At 33.8% G+C, this 22799-nt stretch overlaps 3 protein-coding genes across 4 annotated transcripts; 2 read left to right on the top strand and 1 right to left on the bottom strand.

Annotated features, from left to right (window-relative positions):
• The first annotated feature begins 1212 nt into the window (after nucleotides 1-1212).
• On the top strand, nucleotides 1213-4228 carry LOC107909382 (zinc finger protein GAI-ASSOCIATED FACTOR 1). Its single transcript, XM_041089550.1, has 4 exons — nucleotides 1213-1873; nucleotides 1963-2359; nucleotides 2449-2651; nucleotides 2889-4228. Exons 1-4 carry the CDS (start codon nucleotides 1750-1752, stop codon nucleotides 3806-3808), a joined length of 1644 nt encoding a protein of 547 aa, XP_040945484.1. The 5' UTR covers nucleotides 1213-1749; the 3' UTR covers nucleotides 3809-4228.
• Nucleotides 4229-9445: 5217 nt separating this feature from the next.
• LOC107909380 (zinc finger protein GAI-ASSOCIATED FACTOR 1) lies at nucleotides 9446-12519 on the bottom strand. The gene is made up of 4 exons (XM_016836868.2): nucleotides 11849-12519; nucleotides 11363-11759; nucleotides 11080-11270; nucleotides 9446-10846 (listed from the first exon to the last, which is right to left on the bottom strand). Exons 1-4 carry the CDS (start codon nucleotides 11970-11972, stop codon nucleotides 9906-9908), a joined length of 1653 nt encoding a protein of 550 aa, XP_016692357.2. The 5' UTR covers nucleotides 11973-12519; the 3' UTR covers nucleotides 9446-9905.
• Nucleotides 12520-17618: 5099 nt separating this feature from the next.
• LOC107909381 (probable protein phosphatase 2C 80) lies at nucleotides 17619-21223 on the top strand. Of its 2 annotated transcripts, XM_041089551.1 has the most exons (6): nucleotides 17619-17884; nucleotides 18304-18751; nucleotides 18827-19192; nucleotides 19303-19627; nucleotides 19751-19900; nucleotides 20743-21223. In XM_041089551.1, the coding sequence occupies exons 3-6, from the start codon at nucleotides 18837-18839 to the stop codon at nucleotides 21037-21039; spliced, it is 1128 nt and encodes a 375-aa protein (XP_040945485.1). In that variant the 5' UTR covers nucleotides 17619-17884; nucleotides 18304-18751; nucleotides 18827-18836; the 3' UTR covers nucleotides 21040-21223. The 2 variants fall into 2 exon arrangements, with proteins under 2 accessions (XP_040945485.1, XP_016692358.1); XM_016836869.2 differs by lacking the exon at nucleotides 18304-18751.
• Nucleotides 21224-22799: the final 1576 nt, after the last annotated feature.

Raw genomic sequence — 22799 nt, forward strand, 5'->3', positions numbered from 1 at the left:
TGTGTTATAGGTTGCTGGTTAAACTTTACCATATGCAAGTTTTTCAATTTTCGTGATGGGTGAAATGCTCTTATTTTGCAATCGACTATGGACAAACTCTTCAATTTTCATGGTGGGTGAGACGCTCTCCTTTTGCAGTCGATTTAGGTGCAATCGTAGATGACATTTTATAGATTTATTTGTGACAAAGTCGACAGCGCATATGGCTTTCATATTGTTATTTAACAGTGTAAATCACCCTCCACTATCTAATAGATCTTTTTGGGGACGAAGATGGAATCTTTAGATTAAAATCGAACACAAAATCCTTTATAACGCAATACGGGATGTGTTGAGGGTTCGATCCTTCAACGAGAAGACTTACCCATCAATGGCTACATGTTATAGAACATAGATTCAAATCCCACAATACATGAACTCTTTAGTTTTTACGATAGGCGAGACATTTTAACGGTGTTTTTTTCAAGTGTAGATGGCACTTCACAAATTTTATTGTGGTGGACTTAGAAAGACAAAATCCCACGGAAGACAATTTTGGGCATATTGAAATTCTATTGACTCTCCGTTTCCTAAACTTCTATTGGCAACATTAGAAGTCCTTGTAGTACTCCCTTATAACGTGTCAAAGTTAAATAAAATTAAGACAATTCTCCTCAATATGTAGAAAGGATAAAGACCAAATTGAAAAGAAAATAGTAAATGTTGAGAGCTAAAAAAATTATTTTATGGTATTGTTAACTTTAACGGTAAAATTAAACTGAGGGACCAATATTTTTAAATAAAAAAATACAGGGATTAAATTTTGAATTTCAAAAAGAGCACAGGGACTTTGGCACGTTTAAACCAAAAATAAAACAAAAGAGCAGCAATCAAACAAGCTCAGCTGTAGCAGTTCATACCACGTGCCGACAAACAATTGGCTACAAACAGTAAAAAAAATTAAATCATAGACAAAAGCAGTTTGACTTTACATGAAATAAAAGCAAACACCAACGACAGTTTCTTTGATATTGTCAGAATCCAGTTCCGATCCGACCAGCTCACTACACGACAAAGCACCACCTTCCGACAACTTGCTCAATGTAAAAAACCCCGTAAAATAAAAAAAAAATTGCCGAAACCCCACTTAAAAATAATATTTTTTTTGATAAAAAATTAATATATATTTATTTATTCATATATACATATACACACATATATATAATCTTCTAAAAAGTAGACCATCTATGGCAATTGAGGGACTTTAGAACTCTCTCTTTTTTCTTTATTACTTTTTGCTCGAAAAACTTTCACACGAAGTTCTCTATTTCATTTGTTTCTGTGTTGTTATATATATGTAACTATCCATGTATAATTCTGTTTGTTTTTCCTCTGTTTTAATTGTTTATTATTTGTTCATCTTTGTCCGTTGGATCATTCAGTTTACTGGGGAGAGTTCTTTGATTTGATTTGATTTAGTTACTGGGGTATTGATTTGATCTTTTTGGGGTTTTGGATTCAACTTTAAAGTTTAAAGCTTTTTTTTTTCTGGGAAACGTAAGAAGCTGATCTTTCAGTGTTTGGGTTTAATCATTGAGCTTCTGTTTGGGTACTGTGAAAAATTTTGGTCAAAGCACAGAGCTGGTAGATGACCTAAAAGATTTTATATATATATATAAAGCTGATTGACTGGTAGATAAACAAAGCTTTACAAAGGGGAAGAAAAGAATTTTTTTTTTTTGGTCTTGTAATTTGATTTTTTTAAAAGCTATGCCGGTTGAGGTTGACAATTCCTCCACCGTCTCCGGCGACGCTAGCGTCTCTTCCACCGGTAATCAAAACCCACCTCCCAAATCCGCCGTTAAGAAGAAACGTAACCTCCCTGGAATGCCAGGTACTGTAAAAAAATTAATCATCCAATAATTAAATCAGTCTTCTTTTTGGTACTTTATTTTGTTATGAATTTAAATTTTTTTTATACAGATCCAGATGCGGAGGTGATTGCTTTATCACCTACGACTCTGTTAGCTACGAACCGATTCGTATGTGAAATTTGCAACAAAGGGTTTCAAAGAGACCAAAATCTTCAGCTCCATAGACGAGGTCATAATCTGCCATGGAAGTTGAGGCAAAGATCGAGCAAGGAAGTGAAGAAGAGGGTTTACGTTTGTCCTGAGCCGACATGTGTTCATCATGACCCTTCGAGAGCTTTAGGTGATCTCACGGGGATTAAGAAACATTTCTGTAGAAAACATGGTGAAAAGAAATGGAAATGTGATAAATGTTCTAAGAAATACGCTGTTCAATCGGATTGGAAAGCTCACTCTAAGATCTGTGGCACTCGAGAGTATAAATGTGATTGTGGAACTGTGTTTTCCAGGTGTTCGACTTAATTCCTATGTGAAAAAAAATGACTTCTTTTTTCTGGGATTTGATTGTTGATTTTGGGGTTTTTCTATCTTTTTGTAGGAGGGATAGTTTTATTACCCACAGAGCTTTTTGTGATGCGTTAGCAGTGGAGAGTGCTAAAACTCAAACGAATCCTAGTTCAGAATCCGACCCGAAAGTTCAGGCGGCGGATTCATCACCACGGCGCTCACCTCCGGCTGCACCTCCGCCGGTATCAGCTCCAAGTGCTATAACTTCTTCAGATATTCGGATTCAAAGTTCTGGTAAAATACATAATTAGGGAATTTTTGTATCTTGTTAGTTTCAGTTTTGTCCTTTTTTTGATGTTGTTTGAATTGAAACAAAGACAAATTTATTTATTTATTTTTCTTGTTATTATGTCTTTGGATGAACCTTTGGAGTGTAGCAGTTTTTGTCTGTTTTTGGTCTTTTGTCGATTTTATGTTTTAGACTTTTAAATGACTCTATATATATGCCTTATATATCGGTTCTTGTTGTAGTGTTGGCTGAAGATCCAAGTACTGTTGTGGAAGAAGCTCCCACTCCAGCACCGGCACCGGCTCCACCACCGGCTGGCTTAAATGGAAGTTCTAGCAGTAGTGTTAGCTTGGTTAGCAGTGGTTGTAGCAGCAGCAGCAGCAGTGTATTTTCGAGCTTATTTACATCCACTACTGTATCTGCGAGCATACACCCTCCTCAACCTCTGGCACCGGCTCCACCACTGGTTGGCTTAAATGGAAGTTGTAGCGGTAGTGTCAGCCTGGTTAGCAGTGGTGCTAGCAGCAGTAGCAGTAGTGGTGTATTTGCAAGCTTATTTGCCTCCTCGACTGTATCTGCAAGCATACAACCTCCTCAACCTCCGGCTTTAACCAACTTAATTCGAGCTGACCTAGCTCCATCTACATCAATTGAACCAATTTCTTTATGCCTCTCGACCAGCCATGGCTCGTCGATATTCGGAACTACAGGGCAAGAGCGTCGGCAGCATGCACCGCCACTGCAACCTGCTATGTCTGCCACTGCACTACTGCAGAAAGCTGCACAGATGGGAGCAGCAGCAAGTAATGCATCCTTGCTTCGCGGTCTCGGTATTGTTTCATCTTCAGCACCACAAGAAAATTTACAATGGGGTCAAGCACAAGTCGACCCCGACAATGCCTCCATTGCAGCAGGGCTTGGACTCGGGCTTCCCTGTGACGGAAGTTCAGGATTAAAGGAACTGATGATGGGAACCCCAGTGTTCGGTCCTAAGCAAACTACTCTCGATTTCCTTGGGTTGGGGGTGGCTGCCGGTGGCAACCCCAATGCCAGCCTGTCTGCTCTAATTACGTCTATCGGAGGTGGATTTGATGCCACCACAGCAGCAGCATCGTTTCGAGGTGGAGATTACACCAGCAAGGACATTGGAAGAAGCTCGTGATACATTAATATGCGGCATTGCAGAAGAAAACAATGGCAATATATAATTTCCGATAAAGAATAGCCATTATGGAGGTTAGCACCGAGCCATCAAGGAGGCAATCCAGGTCTGCCTTCTACGTAACAATGGCAGCGAAAAGGACTTCCTTGTGGGGGTATATATAGCCTTTGTTGTACAAGGTAAAAGTTGATGAACCAGATGTGTATAAAGTATGTTGTAGCTAGAAAAGTTGGAACACAACATCCCTGGGAAGAGATTTTGGTTACTTTCAGACATGTATGTGTCTGGTTTTCTTTTTAAAGCTTGGAGATATCAGCAAAAGAGCAGGTTTTTTTCCAAGCTTTTCACAGTGGAGTGGTAAATTGGTTTAAATGGTGGGATTTTGATTGATTCTGATATGATTATTGGGCATAATTTCAATTTGTTTGTTTTATTTATTTGACTTTAATTACTTTATGAATTTCCATCTCACAATGAAACAAGGAAGAAACTTTGGACATGGGATTGCGAGAATCAATAGAAACTTTGTTTTTAGTTCAACTGGTTTGACCATTCAATTTAATCTGATTTTGACAATATTAGTTTTTTTTATAAAGATCAACGGTGTACCGATCTATTTTTAACTTGACCGGTTCAATCAAACTGATTTGATTTTAAAAATATTTTTTTTTATCAAGGATTCGTTTTGAAAAAGATTAATTTAGATCCGATTAAATTCTAAATTTGAATTATTTATTATTCGGATTACGAATTTTTTTAATCAAATAATTATAAAAGGAGTAATTTATTATTATCTCCACCCTCTCAAGTCTTCAAAAGTCATTGAAGTCCCTGAAAATGTAATCTCAAATGGTCCTTTATAGCGAGGATTTTAAATGCCAAGTTATTGAACATGGCCCCCCTTGATTCTATTGTCCAAAACCCCCCAATCTGATTTTTTGCATTTGGGAAAATTAACTTTAGAGCCCTTTTAAGGTGATGCTTATATATATATATATAAAGGAGTTTTTCAAAATATTATTATTTAAATTACAAGTCTTTTAAAGTGATTTTACAGGGTAAACTGATTATCCAATTTTTAAGGTGCTTTTATTTTGGGTATCTTTACAATTTAGTCACTCAATTTTTAGGATACATTTATTTTACTCACTTAAGCGTTAAATCTCTAACGAACACGCTACTTTTATTTTGGTCACTCAATTTTTAGGTCAAATTGTATAAAAAGTGGTAGAAACTAAAAAAATACAAAAAGGATTGTCAAATTGTACTTATTCATCCCATTGCTGAACATTCTAAAATTGGATTTTGAAATATAAATTTTAAATATTAAGATTCAAAATTTATTGTAGCAAAGCAGTTAACATTATCAAAGGATAATTTTTTTTTCAACAATTTATTTAATTTATTTTGATGTTTTGAAATTATTTGTCAAAAACTATCAATGAAAATGATTATCTTTAATAGTTGTTTACGAAACTCAAATTTCTTTTGATTTTATGATCTTGAATCTTCGATGGTAAGCTAAAAGCAAAGAAAAAATCATTACAATTAATTTAATTAATTAATTTTCTTTCATTTCAAACAAAACTGAGAATTTTTTCATCACTTCTTTACCCAAACGAAGAACAAACAATTAATTTAATTAATTACAAGTATTTTTTCCTAAGTTAAATGGAGTCTCTACCATCCTGATTAAAAAATCAAACATGAAACTCCATACACCTTAAGATTCATAGGACGAAAAAAGCATTTTTGAGGTCCTTATACTCATTATGCCTAGCATTGAATAGACCGGGTATTCACCCTATCAATATCTCAAATCAATGATGGGTTCGATTCGGATCTTGCCTAAACGGCACCCAACTCGGACCGAACCATTTGTTAGGCTATTGTTCTCTTGTTTTGTTCCTTCAAAGTAATGGAGTAAGACATCGATTTCTCAAAAAGATCAATTCTTTTGATTGCATGATAGACTTCCCTGAAAAACATTGGCGCATGTGTAAACGAGGTGCTCTACCAACTAAGCTATAGCCCTTGTGTTTGTGATACATATTTTATAATATTATGTAGATAATTTCTTGTCAAGATGAATACTACATGATCCAACATCATAGTCATACCCTTTTGGTCGGTTTGATTGGTATTGCTTAGAAGTAATATTGGATTTATAATCCATCGATGTAATAGGTCCCTTTTCTTTCTCTTTATGATTCCTTATGGTAATTAATGACATACTTAACTCAGCGGTTAGAGTATTGCTTTCATACGGCGGGAGTCATTGATTCAAATCCAATAGTAGGTAGAACTTATTAGGATTTCGTTAAGGATAATCTAGAAGCATAAAATAAAATTTTAAAAGGAGATTAAATTAATTAATTTTAATATTATAGTAACAAATCAGTTGATATTATCAATGGATAAAAAATTTTCAACAATTTATTTTAATGTTTTTAAATTTTAAAATTTTAATATTAAAAAAATAAAAATTAGAATTTCGGCAATGGGACAAACAAGTACAATTTAACAATTTTATGTATTATTTTAGTTTCCATCGCTCTTTCACTTTAATCCTTGATTTTTTTTTACCCCAATCAATACTTCAAAAAAATATTTTTTGGGTGACCAAAATGAAAGTGTAAACATGATGTGGTGCGTACAGTTAATCGCTGTTAGAGATTTAACGCTTGAGTGACTAAAATGAAAGCACCCTAAAAGTTGGATGACCAACTAAGTAGTTTACCCTTTTTTTATAAGGGTTTAGTCGTTTTTTTGGGGCTTGTACTTTTTTGGTCCAAAATAGTTTCTAAACTTGGCAATTTTTCCACATTGGGGCTTGAGCTTTCTTTTTGTCCAAGTTAGTCCTTAACTTGGCAATTGTTCATGTATTGGGGCTTGAATTATTTTTGGTCCAAGTTGGTCCAAGTTAGTTCGGACTCTCGATGTGAGAATAACTGTCAAGTTCAGGGGCTAACTTGAATCAAAAAAAATTGTAGTCCTAATGTGAGAGAAAAATTGTCTGATTCACTCCCTGATATGAGAACAATTACCAAGTTCGAGAACCAACTTGGATACCAAAAAATTTAGACCTCAATGTAATTTTTTTTGCCAAATTTGGACCCCAAATAATAATTTAACCTTTTTTTTTCATGATGCTTTGATATTGTTTTAGTATTTATTTTTGGTCGAGATATTGTGTTTGTACATTTGTACTTAGTTGCATGATAATAAATTTAAAACATTAGAAGGATAAAAAGGTCAAGTCTTCGTAAATAATGAGACATTGATGCTTGCCTTTTGTTGGTTAGAAATATTATTTTGTAATTATTCCAAATAATAAAATTGTTGCTCAAACTTTTTTTTTCTTTTTTTTTTTTGAATTTTAAATGGTCATTAAGGATTATAATAAATTTTTTTTAAAAATTATTGTAACGATCTAATTTTTGCCAGTATCGAAAATGTCAATTTCGAAACCAAATTAGATAAAGCCGAGATGTTCAGAAAGTTAAAATGAAAATATTATGAGTTGTACATAGTTTGAAAATGAAATTAGCTAATAATAAAATAGATTAAATTGTCTTATAAATAATACAGGGACTAAATCGTAAAGGTGAGATAATGAGAGGAATTAATTGAAGCTTTGATGTAGGTTCTTATTAAATAAATTAACATGTCCTTAATAATAATTAAGTCCCTGTATTTCTTTTTACACTCAATTCGATACTTGAACTTTTAAAATGCATCAAAAAAACCTTCAAACTTTTTCAAAAAAAGTAATTAAGCCCCGCCCTTTTTTTGTACTTAATTGGGTACTTGAACTTTTAAAATGTATAAAAAAGACCTTCAATTTTTTTTTCAAAAAAAGCAATTAAACCCTTTTTTTTTGCACTCAATTGAATACTTGAACCGTTAAAATGCATCAAAAAAATTCTAAATTTTTCAAAATTTAATCCTCCTATTTTAATTTATTAAAATTTTGATCTTCATTCTTTATGAAAACTGAGAAGATACTTCTATAGGCAATGACCTTGATCCCTTCCCCAAATGGTATAATATTAAAATAATACTTTAGCCCCTAAAAAGATTTTTTGGCTTCGTCCTTGTCTATAACAATTATGGTTGAGGACTAGGATGACAATTCAAATATATCTCTTTCAGAACAATTAATCGAATAAATTAAATTTTTTTTAAAAAAAAATAGATAAATTCGATTCAAGTCAATTCAATATTTGAAAATTTCATATTTGTAAATACAAAAGATTTTTTTTTTGTTTAAAGCATTGATATAAATGATGGGATGTGGTAGTTGAGGACCATTATTCTACCAAATTGGTTTCTTCTTCCTTCTTCTAGCTACCACTGTTTACTAGTCTCCGCATGGTTATTGTGAGAATCATCCTCAATGAGCACATTCGATCCTTTGTATCAACACTATTATTTCGTGTTTAGGTCAATTTTGAGTTCAAACTATTAATGATTTGCCCATTTTAGGTTTAGGTTTTTTTTGGGATCGAATCATCATAGGTTAATGTCATTTTAGATTTTTCGTCTAAGTCATGTCAAGTTTGATTCATTTATAACATGTGTCATTTTGGGTTAGACGAGTTCGATTTTTTCACCTTTTATGATCAAATTAATTTGTTATATCCTGCCTTGATTGGAACACGTGGCAACATGAGAATCGACTGGAGAGACACTCGCGAGTGGCACTTCGTCTTATACCATTTGGATGCCTCGTATAACCCATGGAAGAGACCATCCATCATTAACCATCCGATTGGACCCTCAGTTAGGCCACTCGGTATTAACGGGTACACTCTTCTCAAGAGTGGGCCACTCGGGAACCATCACTCTTCTATAAATACCTCAAGGTATCAACATAGTAGGGGACTCTTCTCTCTCAAAACCTTGACACACTAAGCTCTCATCCTACTCCACTTGAGCCCTCCACTCTTTTAGCTCTCGGCCCTGGTGAAGGCGAATTGACCTTCGTCATCACTATCCCACTCCTCACCTTCTCCACCCTAGTTGATATTGTATATTAACAAAATTAAATCAAATTTAAATTTAAATTAATTGAATTACAAAATAATATTTCTAATATGAAAAAAAACAGAATTAAAATGGATTCCAAGCAAGATCAAATTAATTAAGGACCGGGGCCCCGCTTAATAGATAAGTCGACAACAAGACATTCATCAATGTTTCATTATTCATCATGATTTGACCTTTTTACCCTTTTTATCAAAGGATAACTTTTTTGGGGCCAAATTATCAAAGGATCACTTTAAAAGGGCTCTAAAGTCAATTTTCCCTAAGGCAAAAAAGTCAGATTAGGGGTATTAGACATGGAATCAAGCCTTGCTATAAAGGATCATTTGAGATTATATTTTCATGGGGTTCAATGACTTTCTTTTTGAAGAAGAGACAGGATCATGAATTAAGTTTAAAATGACTTGAATTTATTAATTGAATCGAAAATTAATTAATTGATTGGATTAATTGAACAAAAAATCATTCATTTGGTCTAAAACAAACAAAAATCAATTGATCCACGTATCGATATAGACCAATTAAACCGGATTAATGTACTAATTAGTGAAGAATGGAAATTAATGAAGTAATTAAAAAGCAAATACATAAAAATAAACAATTTAAATTATTAATTGTAAATATAATGAACACAAATACAGAGGTTTAAAAGTTGACTTTGAACCACTCCATTGTTGGCTTTTCAAGCTTGAAAAAACCTGCTCTTTTGCTGATGTTTCCAAGCTTTAAAAAAAAAAAAAAAACAGACACAAACATGTCTGAAAGCAACCAAAATCTCTTTACAGAGATGTTGTGTTCCAAATTTTCTAACTACAACATACTTATATACATCTGGTTCATCAACTTTTACCTTGTACTACAAAGGCTATATACCCCTACAAGGAAGTTGTTTTTGCCACCATTGTTACATAGAAGGCAGACCCCGATTGCCACTTTGATGGCTCGGTGCTAACTTCGGCAACCGCTATTCTTTATCGGAATTATATATTGCCATCGTTTTCTTCTGCAATGCCGTATATTTTGATAATAGATAACCCTTCACAACGTATCACGAGCTTCTTCCAATGTCCTTGTCGGTGTAATCTCCACCTCGAAATGATGCTGCCGCCGTGGCAGCATCAAATCCTCCTCCGATAGAGGTAATTAGAGCTGACAGGCCGGCATTGGGGTTGCCACCGGCAGCTACCCCCAATCCAAGGAAATCGAGAGTAGTTTGCTTAGGACCGAACACTGAGGTTCCCATCATCAGTTCCTTTAATCCAGAACTTCCATCACAGGGAAGCCCTAGTCCAACCCCTGCTGCAATGGAGGCATTGTCAGGGTCCACTTGTGCCTGACCCCATTGTAAATTTTCTTGTGGTGCTGATGACGAAACGATACCGAGACCACGAAGCAAGGATGCATTACTTGCTGCTGCTCCCATCTGAGCAGCTTTCTGAAGTAGTGCAGTGGCTGACATAGCAGGTTGCAGCGACGGTACATGCTGCCGATGCTCTTGCCCTGCAGTCCCGAATATTGACGAGCCATGGCTGGTCGAGAGGCATAGAGAAATTGGTTCGATTGATGTAGATGGAGCAAGGTCAGCTCGAATTAAATTGGTTAAAGCAGGAGGTTGAGGAGGTCGTATGCTTGCAGATACAGTTGAGGAGGCAAATAAGCTTGCAAATACACCACTGCTGCTGCTATTGCTAGCACCACTGCTAACCAGGCTGATGCTACCGCTACAACTTCCATTTAAGCCAGCCGATGGTGGAGCTGGTGCCGGAGGTTGAGGAGGTCGAATGCTTGCAGATACAGTCGAGGACGTAAATAAGCTCGAAAATACACCGCCGCTGCTGCTACAACCACTGCTAATCAAGCTGACACTAGTGCTACAACTTCCATTTAAGCTAGCCGGAGGTGGAGCCGGTGCCAGTGCCATAGCTGGTGCTGGTGCTGGTGCTGGAGCTGGAGCTTTTTCCACGACAATACTTGGAACTTCAGCCAACACTACAACAAGAACCCACATATAAGACATATATACAGTCATTTTAAAGTCTTAAACATGAAACCGACAAAAGACCAATAACAGACAAAAGCTACTAGACGCCAAAGATTCATCCAAAGACATAATAACAACAAAATAAATAAATAAAATTTGTCTTTGTTTCAATTCAAACTATATAAAAAAAGGGCAAAACCGAAACTAACAAGATACAAAATTCTCTAATTATGTGTTTTACCAGAACTTTGAATCGGCATATCTGAAGAAGTTACTGCACTCGGAGCAGACACTGGCGGAGATGCAGGCGGTGGCAATGAATCCGCCGCCTGAACTTTTGGGTCGGGTTCCGAACTGGGATTCGTTTGTGTTTTAGCACTCTCCACTGCTAACGCATCACAAAAAGCTCTGTGGGTAACAAAACTGTCCCTCCTACAAAAAAATAAACAAAAAGAATCCAAAATCAACAATCAAATCCCAGAAAAAAGAACCCATATTTTTCACCTAGGAATTAAGTCGAACACCTGGAAAACACAGTTCCACAATCACATTTATACTCTCGAGTGCCACAGATCTTAGAGTGAGCTTTCCAATCCGATTGAACAGCGTACTTCTTAGAACATTTATCACATTTCCATTTCTTTTCACCATGTTTTCTACAGAAATGCTTCTTAATCCCCGTGAGATCACCTAAAGCTCTCGAAGGGTCATGATGAACACACGTCGGCTCAGGACAAACATAAACCTTCTTCTTCACTTCCTTGCTCGATCTTTGCCTCAGCTTCCATGGCAGATTATGACCTCGTCTATGAAGCTGAAGATTTTGGTCCCTTTGAAACCCTTTGTTACAAATTTCACACACGAATCGGTTCGTAGCTAACAAAGTCGTAGGTGATAAAGCAATCACCTCTGCATCTGGATCTGTATAAAAAAAATTAAATTCATAACAAAATAAAGTACCAAAATGAAGGCTGATTTGATTATTGGATAATTAATTTATTTTACAGTACCCGGCATTCCAGGGAGGTTACGTTTCTTCTTAACGGTGGATTTGGGAGGTGGGTTTCGGTTACCGGTGGAAGAGACGCTGGCGTTGCCGGAGACGGTGGAGGAATTGTCAACCTCAACCGGCATAGCTTTAAAAAAATCAAATTACTAGAACCAAAAAAAAAAGGTTCTTTTTTCTCCTTTGTAAAGCTTCTTTTATCTACCAGTCAATCAGCTTTATATATATAAAAAATCTTTAGGCCATCTACCAGCTCTGTGCTTTGACCAAAATTTTTCACAGTACCCAAACAGAAGCTCAATGATTAAACCCAAACACTGAAAGATCAACTTCTTACGTTTCCCAGAAAAAAAAAAGGTTTAAACTTTGAAGTTGAATCCAAAACCCCAAAAAGATCAATTAAATACCAAGTAACCAAATCGAATCAAAGAACCCTCCCCAGCAAACTGAATGATCCAACGGTCAAAGATGAGGAAATAATAAACAATTAAAACACAGGAAAGAAAACCCAGGATTATATATGGATAAGTTAATATATATATATATTAACAAGGCTAAAAAAGAACACACAAAAAATGAAATACAGAACTTCGTGTGAAAGTTTTAGAGCAAAAAATATTAAAGAAAAGATAGAGAGAGAGTGTTCTAAAGTTCTTCAATTGCCGTAGCTGGTTTACTTTTCAGAAGATATATGAATATATTAATTTTAACTGGGGTTTCAGCAATTTTTAGCAGTTAGTCCCTGTAGTTCTCTTTTTATTCTTTCTAAATTTAGAATTTAATTTATATTTTTTTTAATTTTAAAATTCTGATTTAATAGTTAATCTTATTATATCACTTTGGTGGCTACTATGCAACAAAAAGAATTAATATTCCCTTTTTTATTATTATTTCATTTTAGGGTCGAATTATGTCTAGGATTTACATATATAATATATATTACTGTCAAGGGTAAATTTTTTATTTCTTATTATTGAGCTTATAATATATAATTTATAATTTATATTAGATATTAGAATATTAATTCTATTATATATTTATCTATTCTATTATATATATATTCTAATATATATTAGTACTAGAATTTATTTATAATATATTAGAATATTATATTAATATTATTTTTATATTGTTTATCTATTTCTATTTCATTTATTTCATTTGCATTTAGAATTTGAGTTCAAAAAAAAAAAAGAATTACAAACTTGAAAACACAGATCGGGTTGCGCCATACATATGAAAGAATATAGAATAATGATGTATTTGGCGAATCAAATACCATGGTCTAATAAGGAACCTTTCGGATTCGTTGATAATTTTTTGAAAGATTTCTTCGAAAATGTTTCATTAACTTCTCATTTATATCGAGTAGACCTTGTTGTTGCGAGAATTCTTAATTCATGAGTTGTAGGGAGGGACTTGTGTCACCACAAACAGAGACTAAAGCAAGTGTTGGATTCAAAGCTGGTATTAATGAGTATAAATTGAATGGGCGTAATCGGGCCTTCTTTTTACATATCTCTCCTTATTTGGGACCCTATTCACATCTTTTCTTTTCTTTTTTTCTTCTATTGAATCGAGAAAAAAATAATATATTTGAAAAGTAGATAGATTAAATTCTAAATAATTGATTTGGTGGCTATGCAACAAGAAGAATTCATGTATTTTTATATTTGAAAAGTAAATGGACTAAGCTCTAAATAATTGAAGAGTACAACGACCTGAACAAATTTTAACCATTTAAAAATTTTAGTCCACTCATTATCGTTGTTGATAGTTTTTATCAAATTTTATCAACTTAACATCTTTATATTCTATCGTGTCATATGATGACAGAAAAATTAAAATTCCAAATTGATAAAATATAATATAAAAATACTTATTGTTTTTAACAACTAGACATAAATTTTTAAATAAAAAAAATTTAAAAGTATAAGGACTAAATATCAAATATTATTAAATTATAGGGACTAACAGCATATTTTAATTTTTTAGTGTTTACCGTGAGGGAGTTGTGAGTAAGAGGTGTTTTGTCGTGTAGTGAAGTGGTCATCCGAACTGGATTCGAACAAGATCAGAGAAGCTGTGGTCGGTGTTATTTTATTTCTTGTAAAGTCAAACCACTTTTGTTTAGATGATTGGTTTACTTCACTGCTTTCGGCCAATTGTTCGCCGGCACGTGGTATGAACCGCTAGAGCTGAACTTATTTGATTGTTGCCCGTTAGTTTTATTTATTTTTCATAACTACCTTGTGGGGTTTTGTCTTAATTTTATTTCTCAGAACTTATTTATTTAATTTTGTTTCGTTTTTAAGGTATTTTAGGTTCAAAATTTTGTCTCCCGTTCTTAAAAAGGGCACGGGACACCACTGCTAGTCAATGAAAAGTGGTTCACACGATTAAATAACGATGCTAAAAACTACATGGGAAAGCAAGGGTGAAGTCAAAAAATTTTAAGAGTGTAGATAGGAATTAAGTTAGATGTTATTTTAAGAGGTAAAATATAATTTTATGATTTTATTAACTTTTAATTTTATATTTTTAAATGATTAAATTAAAATTTTATCATTTTAAGGATCAAAATGTAATTTTACCATCCACTAACTTATAATTTTATAAAACTTATGAGGCCGTGCCTCATCCACGGTGTAAATGGAAGAGTTTGTGTATAATGAGATTAAACTAATGACCTATAGCATGTAAATTATATTTATGGATAAATATGTAAAGATATAAGAGAAATTAAAAACTCTTCAAGGAATATTAGAACTAGACCTGATCACGAGTCAAGTCGGGCCGATGTAAAATTCTAGGATTATTTTTTAGGCCTGAGCTTGACCCAAAAACTGGGCTTAAAACTTTATCAAAGCCCGACCTAAATTAAAAATGCTAAACTCAAGCTCGACTAGTGCGTATTAATTTTTTATATAAAACAAAATTAAAAAAATATAATACATCAAATACACTAAAAAAATTAAGATAAATGTTTCTCAACAAATTAAAAATAAATAAAAAATTTCTTTATACTTAAATAATACTAAGATAATTGCAACTTAGTAAATAAATCCATCTAAAACAGTAACAAAATTAACAATAAAATAACAGTTATATAATATCTAAACAATAACAACAAATAGTAGCAATATAATAGAGAAATGGCAACAAAAAAGTTTAGGTTGATTCGGGCCGTGCCCGGACCAAAAAAATCCTACCGAGGCTCAATCCGTTTAGAAAACGAAACTTATTTTTTATCCAAGCCCATTTTTCGGACTTTTATTTTTGCCCAAACCCTTCTATTTTTCGAGCGACGTTTGAGCCTTGAACAGGTGACCCAGCTCATGATTAGGTCTAACTAAAAACATCCACCACACTAACTATTCAGTGTTTTTAGATTACAAATCAGTCCAACCTTCTACCTCAATATTAGAGAACATCCTACCCCAATATTAAAGAAAATTTATAGTGTAGGGGAAGTAGTGAGTCAATATGTTGAAACTGGGCCTCAAGATAGGAGTTTTCGTAGAACCAACAAACCAATGTCTAATTTAAAAGAAAATAGAGAACTTGATAATTATCTCTCTTTAAGAGAAAAAGATCTAGCTATACAAATTAAAGAGAGATTAACACAAAAAAGGGGTGGGTAGACTCTTATTATTGGTTCTAATTTATATTTTTTTTATACAATGCTTAGAATTATTCGTAGCCTCTTTTCCCCTACCCATAAATAGGAGGATAATGCACTTTAGTACACTCGAACCCACGTCCTCCTGTATTGACAACAGTACAATAATATACATTCCAATCGAAATAAGACTCAATCGATGGAAAATGGGTTACTTGAATCTCCCGTGATGGTTAACATGTCCAATGTAGAACTTAAATTGTACGAACTTGAAGTACCTACAAAATTTAGTGCACTAAACAAATCTTAAAAAGGCCTACCAAATACTATTGTTCAAATCGATTTTTAATTTCTTTACCTAACCTAATGATAATAAATGGTAAAGGCCCATTTGGGATCCATCAAAGGGCCCAAACAAAACCCAATTTGGAGATATAAAGACATTGAAATGATCTTAAACAATGATGGGTTGTTTTTAGGCAAAAGCATCCATTCATGGGTTTTGGATTTCAAACATTCCCACCGACTATGTTTTATCAGGTGTGACCTGAGTTTGAGTCATGCTAGTCGCGTTGGTTGTTCGACTTTTGTCTTATTATTATAATTTACCAAAAAAAACTAATTTTGAAAATATTTATTAAAAATTTGAAATTTCACTAAATAATATCCAAAAAATCAAAAAACAGAACTCGTTTTTGTTAAAATAAAATACAAAAACCCAAAATCCAAAATAAAAAAAAAATCGAAAACCGAATCCAACTTATCCTTACCCTAAAACAAAAGAAATTGAAGATAGAATAAATTTGTAAATTTGTAGATTGTAGATATATGGTCCATAATTGATTTTATTTCTATGAAGCATAAAATAGATAAGAATGGATAAGAATTTTAAGCTTCTCTCTTTTATTTTTATTTTTTTCCTTTGTTTTTTTGTGGTAATCTTTAATCCTAGCTTACTGTTATTTGTCCATTCCCATATCAACAAAATTTCCATTTTATACATCCTCAAAATTTACACCAACCACACCCTTGATTTTGTTTTTTAAATATTTTTTAATAATTTCAATACAATTTCTAATCATATCTGTTTTTTTTATACGGTGTCTAAAATTATTTATACCCCTCTCCAACCCGTAAACAGGAGTATAATGCGCTTTAGCACACTCGAACCCATATCTTCCTCCATTGACAATAATATCCATACTAATTTAACCAACAAAATTTTTATTTTATATATTCTCGAAATTTTCACTAGCCACACTCTTAATTTTGTCCTTTTTAAAAAATATTTTTTTGAAGTTAAACATGATTTTTTTATGTTTGGTCACAAAAAGAACATGGACAAAAAAGTTGATAAATTTTGTCATATTTTTGTATAGATTTTATTTTATTTTAATTGATTTTGTCATAAAAAGATCCTTTGATATTGTCACCAACATGCATGCATTGGTGCTCCTTTAAAATTGAACAAAGAATAGGAACCTTGAAAACGGTATATATTTGATGCTCGAATGGAAAATTTGAGGGTTATTTCGGTAATAAATAATTGGGATAAATTAATCTTTAGTCCTTACATTTGATAAAAAAATTTCACTTTGGTCTCTAATTTTTTTTTTGTCCACGTTAGTCTCTAAACTTGATAGATTTTTTTCCCCATTTTGGTTCCTAAACATGAATCTCGTTAAGGTATGATCATGTGACATAATCCCTGTATGCAATGTGATTATGCCTTAGCGAAATCCAAGTTTAGGGATCAAATTCAGAAAAGTTATCAAAAATTAAATATTTTTTTATCACAAACAATATATGGGAGTTGATATCAAAAGGTCAAATTATGGTTTTGACCCCTAAAATGAAAATTTTTGTTTTGATCCTTTAAATTTCATAAAATTTTTAATTAGTACATGATAAAATTATACTTTAGCTCCTAAAATGATAAAACTTTCATTTAGTCATTTAAAAGATTATAAATATACCAACTCTTAAAATGGTGAATTTATATTTTAACTCTCATAAAAACATACAACTAATTCCGACCCCTCAAAAATTTATTGACCCCTCAAATGACTAAATTTCAAATTCCAACATAATAAAAGGACCAAAACTAGAATTAGACCGATATAAAAAAGACTATATCACCTTCATTATCCTCTCTCTTTGTAAATAAAGCCAAAGAGGGAGAGGGAAAAGAGGGAGAGAAGAAGCTCCGGAGATATTCGAGTCGGATCCGGGTCATCTTTCGGATCGTCAATCCGGGAAAAAGACCCAATTTAGCTTTCAGATCTTTTCTCTTTTCGTTCACCCTCGATTGTTTGTTTTCGCTCTACGATTTTTTTACTGATTCGATAATAGCATTTACCTAAGGTTCCTCTGGCATCGAATATTAGCAGATTAAACGCTACAAAGCTTCTTGAACAGGTTCAATTTTACTATTTTTCAATCCTTTTTCGCGTTTGGGTTGTTGGGTATTTGCGAAAAGTTTCAATTTTTGTGAATTTTATTTACAATTACCCATATTTTGTTTTCATATTGTTTTGCAGAAAGCTTTAAGCTTTGAAATGGGATCATTAAACTTAAGCTATGCTTTGTTTTGTTTTCTTTTTATTAGGGACCATACATTGAAATGTAATTACTGGATATTAGAAGTAAATAAATCTGCATTTTTATCATCCATAAATGGTGAAATTTCCAGTTTTTAACTGTTCTATGTGTTGAAACTTGAAAGAAATAAGCTTCATTGGAGTAGAATTAGTATTAATTGTTGATATGTTATGTATTAGTCTTTGAAGGACAATTGCAGGAACCAGTTGTGTAATTAAACTGTTTTCACTGTTTAGACATGTTGAGGTTCGGTCGGCTCCTAAGTGTCGTCCGCCAGCCAGCCGAATGGACCACTAACAACAGAAGGTATTGTCCTCGGGAGAGGATTTTGTCCCCAGCTTCTGCGGAGAGCTAGTGTTTCTTGAGCGGCTGCGGAGGGGGGTGCCTTGACTGTACATGAGTGTACGACCATGAGCGTCGCCCTTGGTGGGTGGGTGGCCATACACCTACGTATGGTCAAGGTGCCCTTGGCTTTGTGAACCAAGCTCTCAAGATAGTTGCTCATGGCAAGCTGGTTTGGGGCAGAGCACGAGAGACAAAACTCTCGTCAGGGACAATACCTTAGGTTGTTGGGAGTCGGGTCGGTTGCTCAGCAGACGATACTTTGAAGACTTCTTCCAAAGGAGCCGACCGACCCTCAACAAGACAGTAATTGTTGTTGTTTTGGAATTTAAGGGTTGTTGTGTTAGTCTCTTGTTCCTTATTCCGAGTGATTAGATATCCGATACTAGGTTTTATTCTAATCCATCTTTGTAACAGGGCAAAAACTATGGCTGTGTCTGGTTCCAAGGTTGTTTTTGGAGATGTTTATGTGGACGAGTTAGTGTCGAGTTGCGGGAATGGCTTTGAGTTTTTGAAACCTAAAGGGGTTTATTTTGCTGATCGAAGCCATATCAGTTGCCAAAAAGCTGGTATGGTTTTGAGAAAGCAAGAACAACCCCTCTTTGTTTGTGGACACTATGTTTCTCCCACAATGTCGAGAAATTCCAAATATAATCCTTCTTTTGGTCCAAGGATTAAAAGTATTCGCACTTCGCCTTTGCCATGTTCCTCTTCTAGGGCCGTCCACGATGTGTCATTTGATGGCAGTTCTAGTGATGACCAAACCACAAGTTTGCCTCAACGGTATGTCCTCATCTTGTATTTACCCTACTATATGCTTTAAACATTTCCGACACTGGCTATCTATGCTTGTACTCAATTTCCACATTTTGGTCATTTGGTGTTGATTTCAGAGCTATTCCGAGCGAGCGAACATTGACACTTGTTTCCGGGTCATGTTATCTCCCCCATCCCTCTAAGGTAGAAAAGGGAGGGGAGGACGCGCACTTCATTTGTGCTGATGAACAAGCCATAGGAGTAGCCGATGGTGTAGGTGGCTGGGCTGAAGTCGGTATTGATGCTGGTGAATTTGCTCGTGAACTTATGTCTAATTCGGTGAAAGCAATTCGAGATGAACCCAAAGGTTCAGTTGACCCGGCCAGAGTATTAGAGAAGGCCCATTCAAGCACAAAATCACAAGGATCCTCAACTGCATGCATCATTTCCCTTCACAAGGAGGTTTGTTTTCACTTTCAAAGGCTAGTCTCATCGAGTTTGATTGTTAGTGAATTTTGGTATATAACTTGGGTTGCCCAAGTTTGATCACATTCATGCCGATTCATGTACTTACTATCTCGACAGGGACTACATGCAATAAATTTGGGGGACAGCGGTTTCATAGTTGTTAGAGATGGTTCAACTGTTTTTCATTCCCCAGTGCAGCAACACGGTTTCAATTTTACTTATCAGTTGGAGAGCGGTAACAATGGTGATCTACCGAGCTCTGGTCAGGTTAGTCGATGACTCGTTACTCCACCCTAATACAAGGAATCTGTTATAGTGGTTTTCCTTTCTTTGTTCACCGTGTTTAAGGCAATATCTTTGAAAATAGTAGAAATGGCATTGTCTTGACAAATGCATGCATGCATAGTGCACTAAAGATTGATAAAAATTGATCATTGGACACACCCACATAAATACATGCATGCATACATATATATACGCGCGCTAAAGATCGATAAAAGTTGACCATTGGATGCACACACACACAAATGCATGGATGCATACATATATATACCCACGCGCACTAAAGATTGATAGAAATTGAGCATTGGACCTCATTTGGCTGCATTTCTTAAATGGCTTGGTGCTCAGGCTTATAATCAAAACATGTTTTATTATGGGAAAATGTACTTGAGAGGTCCCTATATATAGGGACCAGATCAAATTTGCCCCTCTACTATTAAATGGATTAATTTAGTCTTTGTACTATTAAAAAGAATCAAATAAGGCCAAGTTGGAAAAGATTTAAACTTTTTTAGTTTAAAAAATATCATTTACTATTTAACAGAATTAATTTTTTAAAAGTTTTTATGATTTTGTAAATGAGATTTTTTGTTTGTAATTGAATTGCAATAGAAAAAAATAATTTTCAAGACAAGTTTTACTTAGTAAATGTTAATTCAGTTATAATTTGGACTTATTTGATTCTATTTAATTGTATAGAGATTAAGTTGATCCATTTAATAATAGAGGGACTAAGTTGAAACAATATAAATTTCTTTTTTCTTTCTTGACTCTAATTGCAACTCAATATCCTTAACCTAACTATTGGTTCGGAATTTCTTTTCCAGGTTTTCCGAATTCCCATTCTGCCAGGTGATGTCATTGTTGCCGGAACTGACGGGCTGTTCGATAATCTATACAATAACGAGGTTGCTGCTGTTGTTGTCCACGCTTTAAGAGCTGGCTTCAGTCCTGAATCGACTGCTAAAGAGATAGTAGCTTTGGCTCGTGAACGAGCAGTGGATAAGAACAAGCAGACACCCTTTGCCAAAGCCGCTCAAGATGCCGGGTATCGCTATAACGGCGGCAAGCTTGATGACATCACCGTGGTCGTTTCCTTCATTACTAGCTCCGCCGATGTGTGAGTTTTCTCCGAGTTGGTGAACCTATTGAGGCCTTGTATAAAATTTTAAGAGTAGTTTTCATGGTGGGTTTTTAGGCGTTGGGAAGCTTCATTAGTTAAGTTAAATTTTGTCCATGGAAAATAAACAAATCATATTTACTTTTCCATCAATCCTTTAGTTTACAAAGTTTTGATCTTTGCTTTAATTTATTCAATTTACTATCCATTTTGATGGACTTAGGTATGAGGCCCATTAAATAAAAATAAAAACATTTATTTTTTTAACAAAATATATGTAGAAATATGCATTGTTTTTTAGAATCAATCAAATCAAATCATGGGTTGGTCAATTTTATTAGTTCAATTTTAACTATTAAAAATTTCAAAAAATTTGTTCAATCGTCACTTCAATTGGTTTTCCAGTTATTAAGAGTAACTATTAAAATAATTATTTTTGTTTACTTCAAGTTACATTTTAGTCACTTACGCTTGAAATGTTACGTTTTAGTCACTTACGTTAAGTGTTGTAATATTTTAGTCATTGAACCATTAATTGTCATTAACGGTATAACGGTAAGTTGCTGTGGCAAGTTAATCATCGTTTCAAATTTAAAATTTGAAGTTATATTATACAATTGGTCCTTATATTTTTTCATTTTGAGCAATTTAATTTTTTTTCTTTTATGTTCTTTTAACTTTTTTTCTTTTTTCTTTATTTTTCATTCTCTTCTACTTCTCCCACTATTTTCCTCCATTTTCCATCGCTTTTAACGTAGTTTTTCTATATTTTCATCTATTAAAACTTTTTTTATGTTTATGAAAAAAGAAAAAACGAAAGTTGAAATTAAAATAAAACTTGCTTCGCATATTCTCACCCTACAATTACAAGCATTCATTATCCATCATCGCTTTAACAAATCAATTTGGATCTCTCAATGACCTAGTCCACAAGCTCGCATCACTCGAAGACCTCGCTAGCCGTGACTTATAGTAGTCCATCCTCAACAAAGTTCCTGAGCCAGCTCCCTTAACCTTCTAACAAACCCCCACGACCACCTTATCTATCTTACCTATAACATTCTCGCACTCTCGAAACTATGTTGTTTCATGGATTCTTCAAACAATTTTTACACTCTCAATGACTAATACGACCACCATATGAAATTTACCCTCAACTTTACCCAAACCAGTTTGGTTCTATGCTCCCTTTCTCTCTTCGGTTTATCCATGCTCGACTTTCAATCAAGCTTGCTTGGGAATATTCAAGAAGGTTTAGATCAATTTTATCGTTTGCTTAATTTTATTCGTTAAAAAAGAAAAGAAAATGAAAAGAATACACTACACGATTCTAGAAAAATTTGGAAACAGAAAAAAAAATTGTTTTGAATATAAAAAATTCAATTTATGTTTAGATTTGATTAAGTATATGATTTTTTATATTAATTAGTTAGATCCAATTTTAGTTTCAAAATTAGGTTATATTAAAATCATGATTTGATTAAGAATGATTGATATTCAATTTTTAGTGAAGTTCAATTTAGGAATAATGTGGAAGAAACAAGGACTTGGTTTATTTGCTAGGTAAAGATTATGTTTCTGCAATGAAGAATATGAGAACGGAGAAAAATAAAAAGGAAAAATAAAAGAAAAATAAAGAAATAAAAAGAAAAAAATTAAATTGTTTGAAAAAATAAAAAGATAGGAATTAGTTTTAACAAATGAAAAATATAGAAAAATTATGTTAAAAGTAATGGAGAAGGGAGGAAAATAGATAGAGAAGGA

Source organism: Gossypium hirsutum, chromosome D03 (assembly GCF_007990345.1).
Source record: "Gossypium hirsutum isolate 1008001.06 chromosome D03, Gossypium_hirsutum_v2.1, whole genome shotgun sequence".
Lineage (NCBI taxonomy): Eukaryota > Viridiplantae > Streptophyta > Magnoliopsida > Malvales > Malvaceae > Gossypium > Gossypium hirsutum.